At 35.3% G+C, this 12448-nt stretch overlaps 1 protein-coding gene across 6 annotated transcripts in view; it reads left to right on the plus strand.

Moving 5' to 3' along the window:
• The window catches only part of CNOT2 (CCR4-NOT transcription complex subunit 2), a 94072-nt gene extending 83508 nt beyond the window's left edge, over nucleotides 1–10564 (plus strand). For 5 of the 6 annotated variants that reach the window (XM_075723592.1, XM_075723672.1, XM_009493062.2 and 2 more), the window contains 5 exons: nucleotides 574–635; nucleotides 732–781; nucleotides 1621–1721; nucleotides 2221–2365; nucleotides 10070–10564. In XM_075723592.1, the coding sequence (XP_075579707.1) occupies nucleotides 574–635; nucleotides 732–781; nucleotides 1621–1721; nucleotides 2221–2365; nucleotides 10070–10156 (445 nt within the window). In that variant the 3' untranslated portion in view covers nucleotides 10157–10564. The remainder of the gene's footprint in view (nucleotides 1–573; nucleotides 636–731; nucleotides 782–1620; nucleotides 1722–2220; nucleotides 2366–10069) is intronic. The other variant, XM_075723826.1, reaches the window with a different exon arrangement.
• Nucleotides 10565–12448: the final 1884 nt, after the last annotated feature.

Below are 12448 nucleotides of genomic sequence, written 5' to 3' on the forward strand. Positions count from 1 at the left end.
TAATATATGTTAGCAAAATTTATATGAAAGAAAAATATTAAATCATAATAAACTTATGTTCATGTTGTGCTGGGATTCAATTTACTTGTCATCACTGAAATTTAGAAGATGACTAAAATCTTTACTGGGTAGTTTAAAAAAAAATAATATCTACCAGTATAAGCTTTTCCTCACCTTTTAAATCAGAGGCTAATAAATCAGAACCCACCAGGCTTGTGGCAGCTGTTCCTATGCAAATTGAAACCCTGTGTAAAATTGGATCCCTAAAAAGGGTTGGGATCCCTGGCACCTAAGTTAAGGGAATGGTAGATTAAAAAGGAAATCTTGGCCTTGTTAGATTCCTGTGGCAGTTTAAATGCAATCTTACTTCACGTATTAGAAAGAAAATGAATAAATGTAACTATGTTAGGAAAGTGGGCTGGAAATTTCCTCTTCTCCTTCCTTCTCACCCCATGTAGTAGTTTTGGTTGTGTGATATGGGTTTTAGGTTTGCGAGCTTGGTTGTGGGGATTGTTTGTTTGGTTTGATTTTTATTTTTAATTTTGATAAATTTGTGCTTTTATTTTTCTTCAGAAATCTTTATCCCAAATTTGCATCACCCTGGGCATCATCACCTTGTCGACCTCAAGACATAGGTAAGAGAGAAATAACTATTTAATTCAATATTAATATTTGCAAATTATATTCATTTACGTGTCTTAATAGTTGCATCAATTCCGATTCTTTTTTAGACTTCCATGTTCCATCTGAATACTTAACTAACATTCACATTAGGGATAAGGTGAGTACGTGTGTGTGTGCTTATTTTTTGTTAATTTATTACCGGTAATTTTCTGAATTTCCTTTCAGATAGGTAACGTTCAAAATCAGTGCTTTTTATGGATGTCCTCAATCTTTTTAGGAACAGTGATGCATTAAGCGGCTTATTGGACACATTATACACCCATTCCAGCTTAAAAAAAGAAAGGGAAGACAAAATTGAGAGTGGGCATGGTTAGCTAAAGAACACATTATGTTTTTAAGAGTATGCCCTTCATGTAAAGCAGAATTTTGTTATAATCTGTATACTGTATTATGCAAATGCCATATTAAATTGAGATATTTCTTCTTGAGATAAGCTCAGAATTGAGGTTCAAGATATTCTCATGTTTATCTGTTGCTTTCCATATCTACATGAATAGGGATTTTTTTTTTCTGAGATGTATTTTCTTTCAACTATTGTAGTTCTGTAAGAGGGATCACTGAGAAATATTGTAAGAAGTTGTAGTAATGTTACTTAATAAGTGTGAAGTGAGCAAATACATGTAAATTTTTTTTTAATTTAAAAGAAGTAAGTAGATGAGGATACACACAGGTGCAGGGAGAAAATTCTGTCTTCCTGATTCATTACTTCTGTTTATTTTTCTCTTGTATTTTTTAAGTTGGAAAGGTTAACTAAAAATGAAGAAAAATGATTGTTTTAATAATTATTACTCTCATTATATTAGAGTATAATTTGCAACACACTTAGGATGGAAGCGCGTTCTGGATGTATCCTTGTGTTATTTAAGTGGGATAGTATGTCTTAAAACATTTATCTATTGTGATTTTTTCATCCTCATTTTCTTCAATCTTTTGCAGCTGGCTTCAATAAAACTTGGCCGATATGGAGAAGATCTCCTGTTTTATCTCTATTACATGAATGGAGGAGATGTATTACAGCTATTAGCAGCAGTAGAGCTGTACGTTCAAACTGTTTGTCAGTCTTATATGATTTAATCTATTGCAGTAATGAAGTAGTAGATGTAAAAAGCATTTTTTAAATACCTCCTCCAACCTTGGTTCCATTTTGTACTTTTTTTTTTTTCATTCATATAGCAGAAATCAAAAGTTTTTCTCATAAATTTTGCATTATTATGAAGCACTGTGAAAAAGTGGCAAGTGCCAGTCATCATTAAACATATAAGTTATCTTCAGCAAAATGAAAAACGGTAAATAATCATAAAAAGAATTTGTTGTTTGAACCTACCAGACTTCTTAAAGTTTCATGTGATTAGTTTGAGGTGTAATAATTGTATGGAAGAGGTATGAGATCACAGGTATAATGATGTCTTACAAATTTTGTTTTGGTTTTGAATGTATTGTATAGTTTTGATGGAAACCCTCAAAATTGTATTTTACAAAGTCAAATTCAGATAACTAACAATAAAAATTATTTTTCCTTCCTATTAAAAATGAAAGATTTAACCGGGATTGGAGATACCACAAAGAAGAACGAGTATGGATCACCAGGGCACCCGGCATGGAGCCAACAATGAAAACCAATACGTACGAGAGGGGAACATATTACTTCTTTGACTGTCTTAACTGGAGGAAAGTAGCTAAGGTATCTCTTTTCCCTTGTGCAGATTTTTTAAGTCTGTCAACTGTGTATTTTTAAAAGGACGAAAGTAAAACCCAGCCTCCTCCCCAAAAATCTCTAACTTTTTAACCTCCTATTGTTTTAAGTTCATTATCTTAATTTCTGATGTGTGAGGGAATAGAGATTGCCTAAAACACTGGCTTGTTTGTGGAAAAGGAGGAGATGTCTCCCTTTGCTGTGTTCTTTGGAAGGTACAAGGATGTAGAACGTGTGAGTTTTGTTTAGATCAAAAGCTTTTTTCAAGTACAGAATTACAGAACAGAAAGCATTATTTGGCACTTGAGAAATTGTGCTTGCGGACATTTTATTGTTTTTGCTTTAGAAAATTCAGTAGGGTGTTACCGCATCTCACTTTGGAATTAAAAATAGGTATGGAGGGGTGTTTTGTGGGGGTTGGCTTTTTTTGGTTTGGTTTGGTTTTTTTGTTTTGGCATTGGTGTTTTGGGTCTTTCTTTTTGTTTGTTGTCCGTCGTCCGTTCCATGTGTCATCCCCCCCCGCCCCGAGATATTGTCTCTCCTTGAGCGTACTGCAGGACTTTTGTGCCCTGTTGTTTGAACATCAGAGTACTCTGAAATAAATCACTTCTTTTAGGGTGGAGGCATATTTTCATGGTGCATGTTTTCTGTATTCTAGGCCAAGAGACATTAAAAAAACTCTGAAAGCTACAGTCTTCTCCCTTCCCACTTCTGATAATTTGTTTGTTCCTTTCTGTACATGAATACTGTCAGAAATGTTCACCCTTTACTTGTTAGCTGAAGAAATTAATAGAATTCTGCTTCATTTTCTCCACCTGCCCCCAGAGATAATTAATTTTCGGTATCTTCCAACTTCTAAGACCATCCAACTTCCAATTCCAGCTTTTAAGACCATCTTGTAGAATGCCTTTTCCTTTCTGCATCCTGATTTCTGTGATTTCTCTTCTCCACTAAAGCAAAGATTTTTCTAATGCAGATATGTGCCAAAACACTATTTGAGAAATCAGGAGTGCTAACATTCATTAACCTGGCAAGAGGTGTGCTCTTTTGAAAATAGCCTGCCCTACAAGGTGATGCATTCAGCTTCAGCTGGAGCTGAAAAAAAGATAGGTTCACAACATACATACAACCATTACACCTACCTAGAGTCTGTTTGAGTTAAATAGTTTGTCAAGAATCTCATTCCCCACTTAAGTTTGATTATATGAGATTTTATGGATGTGGCATGATTTTGCTTCAAGTTTTAACCGACATGTTGGATCCATCAGTGAAAGAGCAAACATAAAACTTCCATGTGAGACCTTCTGTAGATGCAGTATCACACTGTTGCTTTTCTCTAAAAACACTTAACAGATCAGACCAGATTAATCTTGAAGCCTTGAACTCAACAGATGTGATTCCAGCATGTTGGAACTGTGTTTTGTGTTCCACATGCTTCCACGTGCTTAGGTATTTCATTTAATCGGAAATCTTTTCACCTGGAGCCTAACTTACGAATTGTCTGCTGAAAAGGCATTTCATTTCCGTGAGCAAGTTGCATCTATACACTTGGAGATTGCGAAGTGTTGCATTAGATAGTTACATATCTGTTGATGTGTTTGTAAACATCAGCTTTAAATTAAAGGGAATAGAGTTCAGTGTTCTCCCCTCTGTTAAGTGCATTACATTTCTTCCTAGCCAGTGTGTGTGTGTATATATATACACATATGTTTGTCATCATCTAGAGATTAACTAGATATGATGCTCTCTTTTTTTTCTCCCCCTCCCCCCAGTAAATTCACTTAGCCTGTGCAAGCTCCCCTCTGAAATTAATGTTTTAATTGCCCCAACTGATATGGGAGGCTCTTCAGTCCATTTGCATGCATGACTCGTTGCCTCTGCTGCCTTTCCTGTGACCATAAGAAAACCAAGATTTTGTAACTGAAGATTTTAATGGCAAGCCCTACTTGTATGGTTTTTCATATGTGCAAGGTAATGCCAGAACTTCTAAGCAAAACCATCACTCCCCTCAAAAGAAAACCCAAACAAAAGGGAAGTTTTAATTTCTACTTGAATTATTTATTTGCTGCTTGGTATACTTTCTTAGGTTTCCCAAGACTCTGTTTAAAGCTATTTTATTGTTACGTAAGATCATCAGAGGGGAAGTAATTACCTTTTGAAAGGATATATTTCTTCTTTGGAGTCAACTGAACATGTTCCATTTATTTATGAGCAATAAGAGCCTCATATAGGTTCATACATGGACGGATCAGACTTGAGTTTTTACCCTGTGTGGAAACACATCATTTCTTTTACTAGGAGGTAGTCATGCCCATTGTATAAGATTTAGTAACCTCTTCAGTGTCTCCTCTTTTTCTACCTGTAGTAAATGTGTGAAGCTGCTACTTGATGCTTAAGCATTACTTTTGAAGACAGTATTTTCTCTGTTTGGAGTCCTGAGTGCTGTCCTGAAACATCCAGTGCTTGAATTGTTAATTAGCATACTACATCATTCCTCTTTTAAAGAGTAGAGCTGGCTTCTTCTGGTAGGCATTCCTGGAGATACTGTGTTGAGAGAGAGATATGATTCACTACTGTTCTCCGAATGATTTTGCCCAAGATCTACACAGATTCTCTTCTCTTTACTTTGCGTACTGAAAATAGTTCCTCCAACATTAAGAAGCAATTGGTAGCTAGTAAGGAGAGGGATAGTGTTTTCTAAAGTTTTGCACCTGTTGCGGTAAGCTAACAAGGAACTTATACCACCCATCCCCGCTGTGTCCATAGGAAGAGATAATATATTTTCTTTTAGGCTTGTGTATTTCTTAATGTAAAAATTGGAACTGGAATATTATTTTGAAATGTTTATTTAATTTTAGTTTGGTGCAAAATACAGCAGGCAAGTTGAGTATTGATCACAGGAAGCTAGAGAAGGATTTGCTATTTTGTTACATGGAAAAGGAATCACTTGCTAGAAATAATTCTGTAACGTTCCCATCTATGATCAATAAGAACTTAGATGTATGTCAGGGGTGATCTTGGCATTGTATGGTAATGTTGTTACCTCTGGTATTAATTTCTGGAGTTGACATTAACAAGAATGGCAGTATTTGATAACTCTGTGTTGCTTTGAATACAAAGAAAAGTATGGCCAAGTAATTTTTTCTAACCGATGCAGAAGTATTAATTAATGTTTCAGGAAATCAGAAGTATAAGAAGCTGGAAAAAAAAGAAAGAATTCTGATAAATTGCAGTCTGTTACTATAGCTGCTACATTAATGCTGGGAATATCAGTTCCTTAGAAAGCCACAGTAGTAATTGCTGCTTAATGATTTAATTAGTCCTTTTTTGAAGCAGTCAGACAAGAATTATTTCTGGTAAATCACTATCTCTTGTATGTGCAAATTCAGTTGTTTTTCAGGGTGCTTTATAAACTTGTCTGTTGTTCTAGTGTATATGCTCAAATGTAGGGCAGCACATATTTTAATGGGTTGTGCTTTGCAGACATGGTGCATTATGCATTATGAGCTTACATATTTGTTGTACCTATTTTAAATTATACTGCATTACCATAGATACAGTGGAATACAACTGTTTACTTTGGATAATATTACTAAATCTTAAGACTAAGTTTGGAAAAACATAAACCAGACATGGTTTAACAGATTTTTTGATAGTGTCCTAGACCGGTTTTGACAAAACCCAGTAAAGTAGACTGAATAACTTCTTTCAAGAAAACATCAAATAATGTATTTATCTTTTCTATTAAGATGTAGGCTCTATTTTTATATTTCTAATAGATGATAGACCAAAGAAGGAAATGTAGCAAAACAGCCGAGTAGTGAGACAATTTCTAAACTGTTAGGAGATGCGATCAAATCAATTCTATGTTGATATGTGGTAATAAATAGTGAAAAAATATTAATGACAATAAACTTCAAATTCACCTTAAATGCAAAACAAAATGCAGGAAAATGCTGATTACAATATGACTGTATATATGGTTTTTCATCCTAGGGCATGTGGAAAGTACAGTATGATTAAAGACACTTTGATTTTTTTACTGAGGATTTGGCTATGTAGTTTGCTGCTGTTGAGGAGACATGAGAGAGAGATGAGAGAGGAAGGGAAGTAGCTATGAGACCAAAAATGCCTTCTACAATTGCACATTTAATGAAATCCTGATTTAAATTGTCTGAAGTAAACTGTCTGGAATTTCTCCTTTGAAAAGTAAGGAGAATTAATCCCATTTAAGGAGCAAGATTATAAACCCCTTTTACTTTAATTCTGTAGTTATAAAACATGGAATTGTTTATGAGAGAGAAGGTTTAAATTTCCAAATGTTTACTTGCATGTAAGGGTTGCTGCCTATATTAAATTACTCCCTATCCTTTTAAGATCAATATTAATGAAATATTTTTATAATAGCTAGAAAGTTAAATTTGTTCTTCTAATAGAGCTATGCCATAGCATTTTAATTCAGCCCCTAATTTAAATTTGGGTCTTTGCATCCATCTTTAAGCCAGTATAAATGCTGCTTTTTCAGTCCCATTTGGAATTTTTGAGCTAGCCTTGGGATTTCTACCATCTCCTTTGGTGGACTTACACAGTCCAGAATATTTTGTCCTCGGGACACTTCCTATGCGGCTGACGTTTTGTTTTGTCTATTAATGCTATGGATGACCTTAAGCAATTCTCTTCTATTTTTGGTCTTCTTACCTATTATCGTTTGTACATGTGCAGGCTGATGTAACTTTACCATCAAAACAAGTTTTCAGGATGACATGAGAAGTGGTTGATTTCTTTGTGTAGAACAATTTATTTAGTGTCATACATGTGCTATAAGTTTCCACATACATTTAGTATTCATTATTCTTGGTTAATAAAAGGTATTTAATTTTTATTAATTACTTCCATGTGGAAAACAAAACAATTTAACAGATGTTTGTCAATGGATAAATGGCATTTTTACATTTTATTTGTATCTGTTTATATTAAAAAAAATACCAGTGCTACTGTTCACATCCTAAACCACAGTGGCCCCTGGAATCAAAAGCAAAACCATAAATTATACCTGTAATACAAGTATTTTTCTATATGTAATAAATAATTGACTTTTAGTTTTCAAAAATACTTGGTCAGTGAGTTCTTTTTTGTGGTATTGTCAGATATAACTTTAGGTATTCTTATACACTACTGGACATTGGACTTAAGCATTGCTGACACTGGGGTGCAAATCAAAGGCTGATTTAAGCCTGTTTATTTTAAAAATCGATGACAGTTTGAAGTATCAGCTTACATACTTCTAAAGAAACTTTGGTAGGGAATCATACTCCTTTTTCTAAATGAGGGGCGTCCAGTTTGTGGCACACAAAGGACTGCTCAAGCTACTGAGCATTTCTTTCAGACACACACCTTGCTCGCAGCTACTAATGCCAGTAGAGGGATGCAACCACCTTAAGTTTGGAAAGCCCTTTTTAGACTACTGGTACAGTCTTACCAGTTTAAGTAGCCATTTTCCATGGGTAATTTTGAAGGCATTTCAGAGCATGTGGAGGTCCAGGTAACTGAAGCTTTTACTGTTGACCCTTCTCTTTGTTCACAATTTTGTTAAAGCAGCAATTCCCCAACAGCTGACCATAGATTGGTAGTAATCTGGAGACCCTTCCATGATTATGTGCAAAATGGAAACTTTGAAAGCCATGAATGGGAGAGAGAGAGAGAAGTTTGAGTGGTATTTTTTCTTTTATAAAATTACTTCAGAATTACTGAAGATCCACCCAATCTAAACCAGCCTTTGACATCAAGATACCTGCATAGACTTACACACCTTGACCCTGCTTCTGACAAAGGGAGGGAGGAGGCATCTCTTCAGTATCAGGACATGTGTACATATATATATGCACAAAAAGAGAACGTGCACCAACTGACATGCAGTGTTAATTAGGAATGCCAAAAGCAATTGACTTTGTATATACAACCTAAAAAACCCAAACAAACAAAACAGACCCACCACCAAAATTAAAAAAAAAAAACCAAACAACTAAAAAAACCCTAGGTTGGAGTAGAGGGCAGGGAACCAGAAATGAAGCAGATGTGCACCGCTTCAGTGCAGATGGCTGTAACCTCACCTAGGTTTTGCTAGGATTTTCCAGCTTTAGGGATAGTATTCTCTGGGGAATACAGGCTTACTGAATGCTTAGCATTTTCCCCTACTTTGTTTCCTTGGCATGCTGAACATTCTTTCTATGCTAGATGGACCTTGTTTTGCCTTAAAGAAGAGGTGTCTGAGAGTTAGATTTCCTAGATTTTTATTTCTAGTCTTGCATTGACTTGGTCTTTAATTTAGTTTATCTACCTGTAAAAACTGAAATATTACACTATTTAATCACTTCAGGAAGTGTTCTAAAATAATCTATTCACTACTCTTATTGTTTTCATCTGTATGTAAAAATAGCAAAGTTTGCTGTGCAGATACAGATGATGTTCCGCTGAAGTTCTCCACTGAGTTAGGCAAAATAAATTGCTGTGCGTGTCCAAGGTAGCTGTTGTTGAATTACCCACAAGTACCCTTAAAGAAAAATTCTGAAACTTCTGCTTACTCTGTTTCTCGAATGAAGATAAAATGGGTATGAGACACAGTTATGCTGAGAGGATCTGAAAAATACAAGATTTAAGTATGTCCTTGCACATTTTTGCATGAATGAAGTAACAAGCACCAAATGCCAAAGTGCACTAATTAGGGTTGTGTGCACAAATTAAGGTCAGAGGGAGGGAGGCTGCTTTGTCAGTGTAATAATCAGGATGCACTTAGACATCAGGAGTGGTTACAATCTGATTTGTAGTAGCTGCTATAGTCAGAATAAGAATTCCTACTGGATCACAGAAATGTTTTACATTTATGCAAACCAGACACCTTCAAACAAAAGTCAGGGGATTATGCTGCTGAGACACTAAAGATGTTTGTTTATGAACCAGTAGCTTGTGTGGGATTAGTATATGGGCAAAGATTTTCGTGTGTTTTTTTGTAAAACACTGGGAAAATTTGTCGTGAAAGATGTTGGCAAAGTACAATATAGGAGCAAGGAGCTGAGGATATACAGGATGGTTGGGTGAGTGAAGCTTAAATCTGAGTATGAAATGTGGTGAAATATTTTGTTAAATTCTGGCTTAAGTAGGTTTCAGTAGTTTGTCTTTAGCATTTTAGATAATGTTTCCCAATTCTGTACTAAGACAGAGAAACCCAGCTAGTTTAACTTACAGTTGGGTCTGGTAGTATGGCACAAAATATCCCAGAACTTCAGGTCATCCCACATAAGTCTCTGTACATCTGAACTGTGGAAAGACAGAAGCTTTTATTCATAATTCAGCTCATGTTATGATTGTATGTTTGTGGTTTGTGTGTGTGTGTATATGTGTGTGTGTATATATATAAAAAAATCATTTGAGATCATAACCAGGGTTCCGAGAGTAATGTAACATGAAAAAGGAGAGCCTACGTGTTGCAGGTGTAGTGGCTTAGGATATTGACTTTTTCCTAATCAAAATGTAGAATCCCAGAGAGCGAAGTCATGTATTTCTGCCTTGAGTTAAGCTAGGACTTGATCTCTTCTGCATTTGTGCTTTTCAAGTATGGCTGGTAGAACGAACGGTTCTCGACAGGTAAATGATATGTTGTTTTATTTGATTTTGTCTTTTTTATTTTAATTGTAGGAGTTCCATCTGGAATATGACAAATTAGAAGAAAGGCCTCATCTGCCATCAACCTTCAACTACAACCCTGCTCAGCAAGCCTTCTAAAGACTTCCCTTTTCTTGGGGTATGGCTGTCTCAGCACAATACTCAAAATAACTGCAGAACTGATGTGGCTCAGGCATCCTGGTTTTAATTCCTTGAGGATCTGGCAATTGGCTCATGCGAAGGGTCACCATTTGAGGTCCTGCCTTACTAATTATGTGCTGCCCAACAACTAAATTTGTAACTTTTTCTTTAGTTTGAGCAGGGTCTGAATTTTTGTTTTTGTTTTATTTTTTGCCAGCAGACAAGCTTGGGTCTGTAAAGACAAGCGAGTACACTGACAGAAGTTTACCACTTAGTTTTCCAAAATGTAAAAACGTCAAAAAAAGAAAAAAGACAAAAAATTAGACAACAAAATTTGCATTGTTCATTGTAGCACTATTGGTAATAAAAAATGTTTGTGCATTTTTATGTGAAGATCCTTCTCGTATTTCATTTGGAAAGATGAGCAAGGTTTGCTTCCTTCATTTTACTTCCCCTTCTGTTTTTGAAAGGCAGTTTTCGCCAAGCTTAATGCAAGAATATCTGACTGTTTAGAAGAAAGATATTGCCACAGTCTCTGGTTAGTTTCCAGAGTTGTGTATTACTGAGCTTCATCTTTCCAGAATGAGCAAAACACTGTCCAGTCTTTGTTACGATTTTGTAATAAATGTGTACATTTTTTTTAAATTTTTGGACATCACATGAATAAAGGTATGTATGTACGAATGTGTATATATTATATATATGACATCTATTTTGGAAAATGTTTGCCCTGCTGTACCTCATTTTTAGGAGGTGTGCATGGATGCAATATATGAAAACGGGACATTCTGGAACTGCTGGTCAGGGGACTACTTTGTCGCCCTGTGCACTAAAGGGCCAGATTTTCAGCAGCCAAGGACATCCATACCCAAGTGAATGTGATGGGACTTAAAGAAGTGAACTGAGACAATTCACTCTGGCTGTTTGAACAGCAGCGTTTCATAGGAAGAGAAAAAAAAAAAAGATCAATCTTGTATTTTCTGACCACATAAAGGCTTCTTCTCTTTGTAATAAAGTAGAAAAGCTCTCCTCACTGCAGTGTTGACTTTGATTTGAGATTGTGAAATTATTTCTTCAACAATGAAAAATGGAAAAAAAGAAAGTTGAAGTATTAAAACTATCAAGCTGTACAGTGGTTAAGACACTTGAAGAGTCTTTTTGCTGCTGACAAGTAAATTTGAGAGAGTTTCATATTCTTTTCCACAGTAAAGTTTCCACAGCCAAAAAGTCTGGTTAACCTTGGTTTGAGATCCCCTCTCTATAATAGCAAGTAGCAAGTCATTTTTAGAAAGGTGGGTGGGTAACATTTCAAATGATAGAAAGATGCTTCAAGAATTCATCACAGAAGGAACACTTGGAAGAAGCTTGGTTTAGAACTGATCGTCGCTTGTTTCCAGGTTGGTATTTTCCCACTTGAAACAGAAATGCATTTCATTTGATGATCTCTCCTGCTTGAACTTCCAGATGCAAACAAACACAAATATACACTGGTTCTGAAAATTGTAACTGTTCTGTAGAGCAGAGGAAGAAGAACCTGAACCGTTTGGATAGTTTCCTTTTTCTTGACATGACTGCCACTTCTCACCGAGTTGCTTCTGATGATGCAAACCATTTCAAAATACCTGAATTACCAAAGCAAGAAAAGACAGAAAAACACACGTCAGTGAATCGTGGGGTTTTATTTTTAGGTTTTGACCTTTTTTCTGTGTAGTGCAAAACCAGCTTGTTGGCATGTATTGAATTATGCTTGGAAATTGGACCATTAATGGCATTGCTGTGGTTCTGTATCAAGTGTATAGCAATTTTAAATTCTACACTTTTTTATATCTATTTTAAAATGATAGACACAAAAATAGAAGCATATTGATTATAACTGGTATTACTAAAGCAAACTGCTTTCCCAACTTGAAAGAAGAGGATGGGCATAATCCAGATGATGGCTAACACAGCTGAAAAAGATGGTGGCTTTTTCTTTTTCTCAAATCGGAGCAGATAGAAACATATATTTGACTATTCAAACATAAATTTATGAATTTTAAAAATTGGGGTTTTTTTTAATGTAATTTTTCATCTGCATAGCCAATCTCATGGAAATGAACAACAGATATAGTAAAGGGTGCAAGATAAGTTCTATTAAAAATGGTATCTTATACTACTAAATACCTGTGGTACTTTAAAAACAATTAAGCTGAAATGGGGAACCTAAGTTCTCCAAAAAGTTACTTTGATGATACAGTTGTATTCAAAAATGTGAGATGCTTGATTTTAGCA

The sequence above is a fragment of the Pelecanus crispus genome, chromosome 1 (assembly GCF_030463565.1).
Source record: "Pelecanus crispus isolate bPelCri1 chromosome 1, bPelCri1.pri, whole genome shotgun sequence".
Lineage (NCBI taxonomy): Eukaryota > Metazoa > Chordata > Aves > Pelecaniformes > Pelecanidae > Pelecanus > Pelecanus crispus.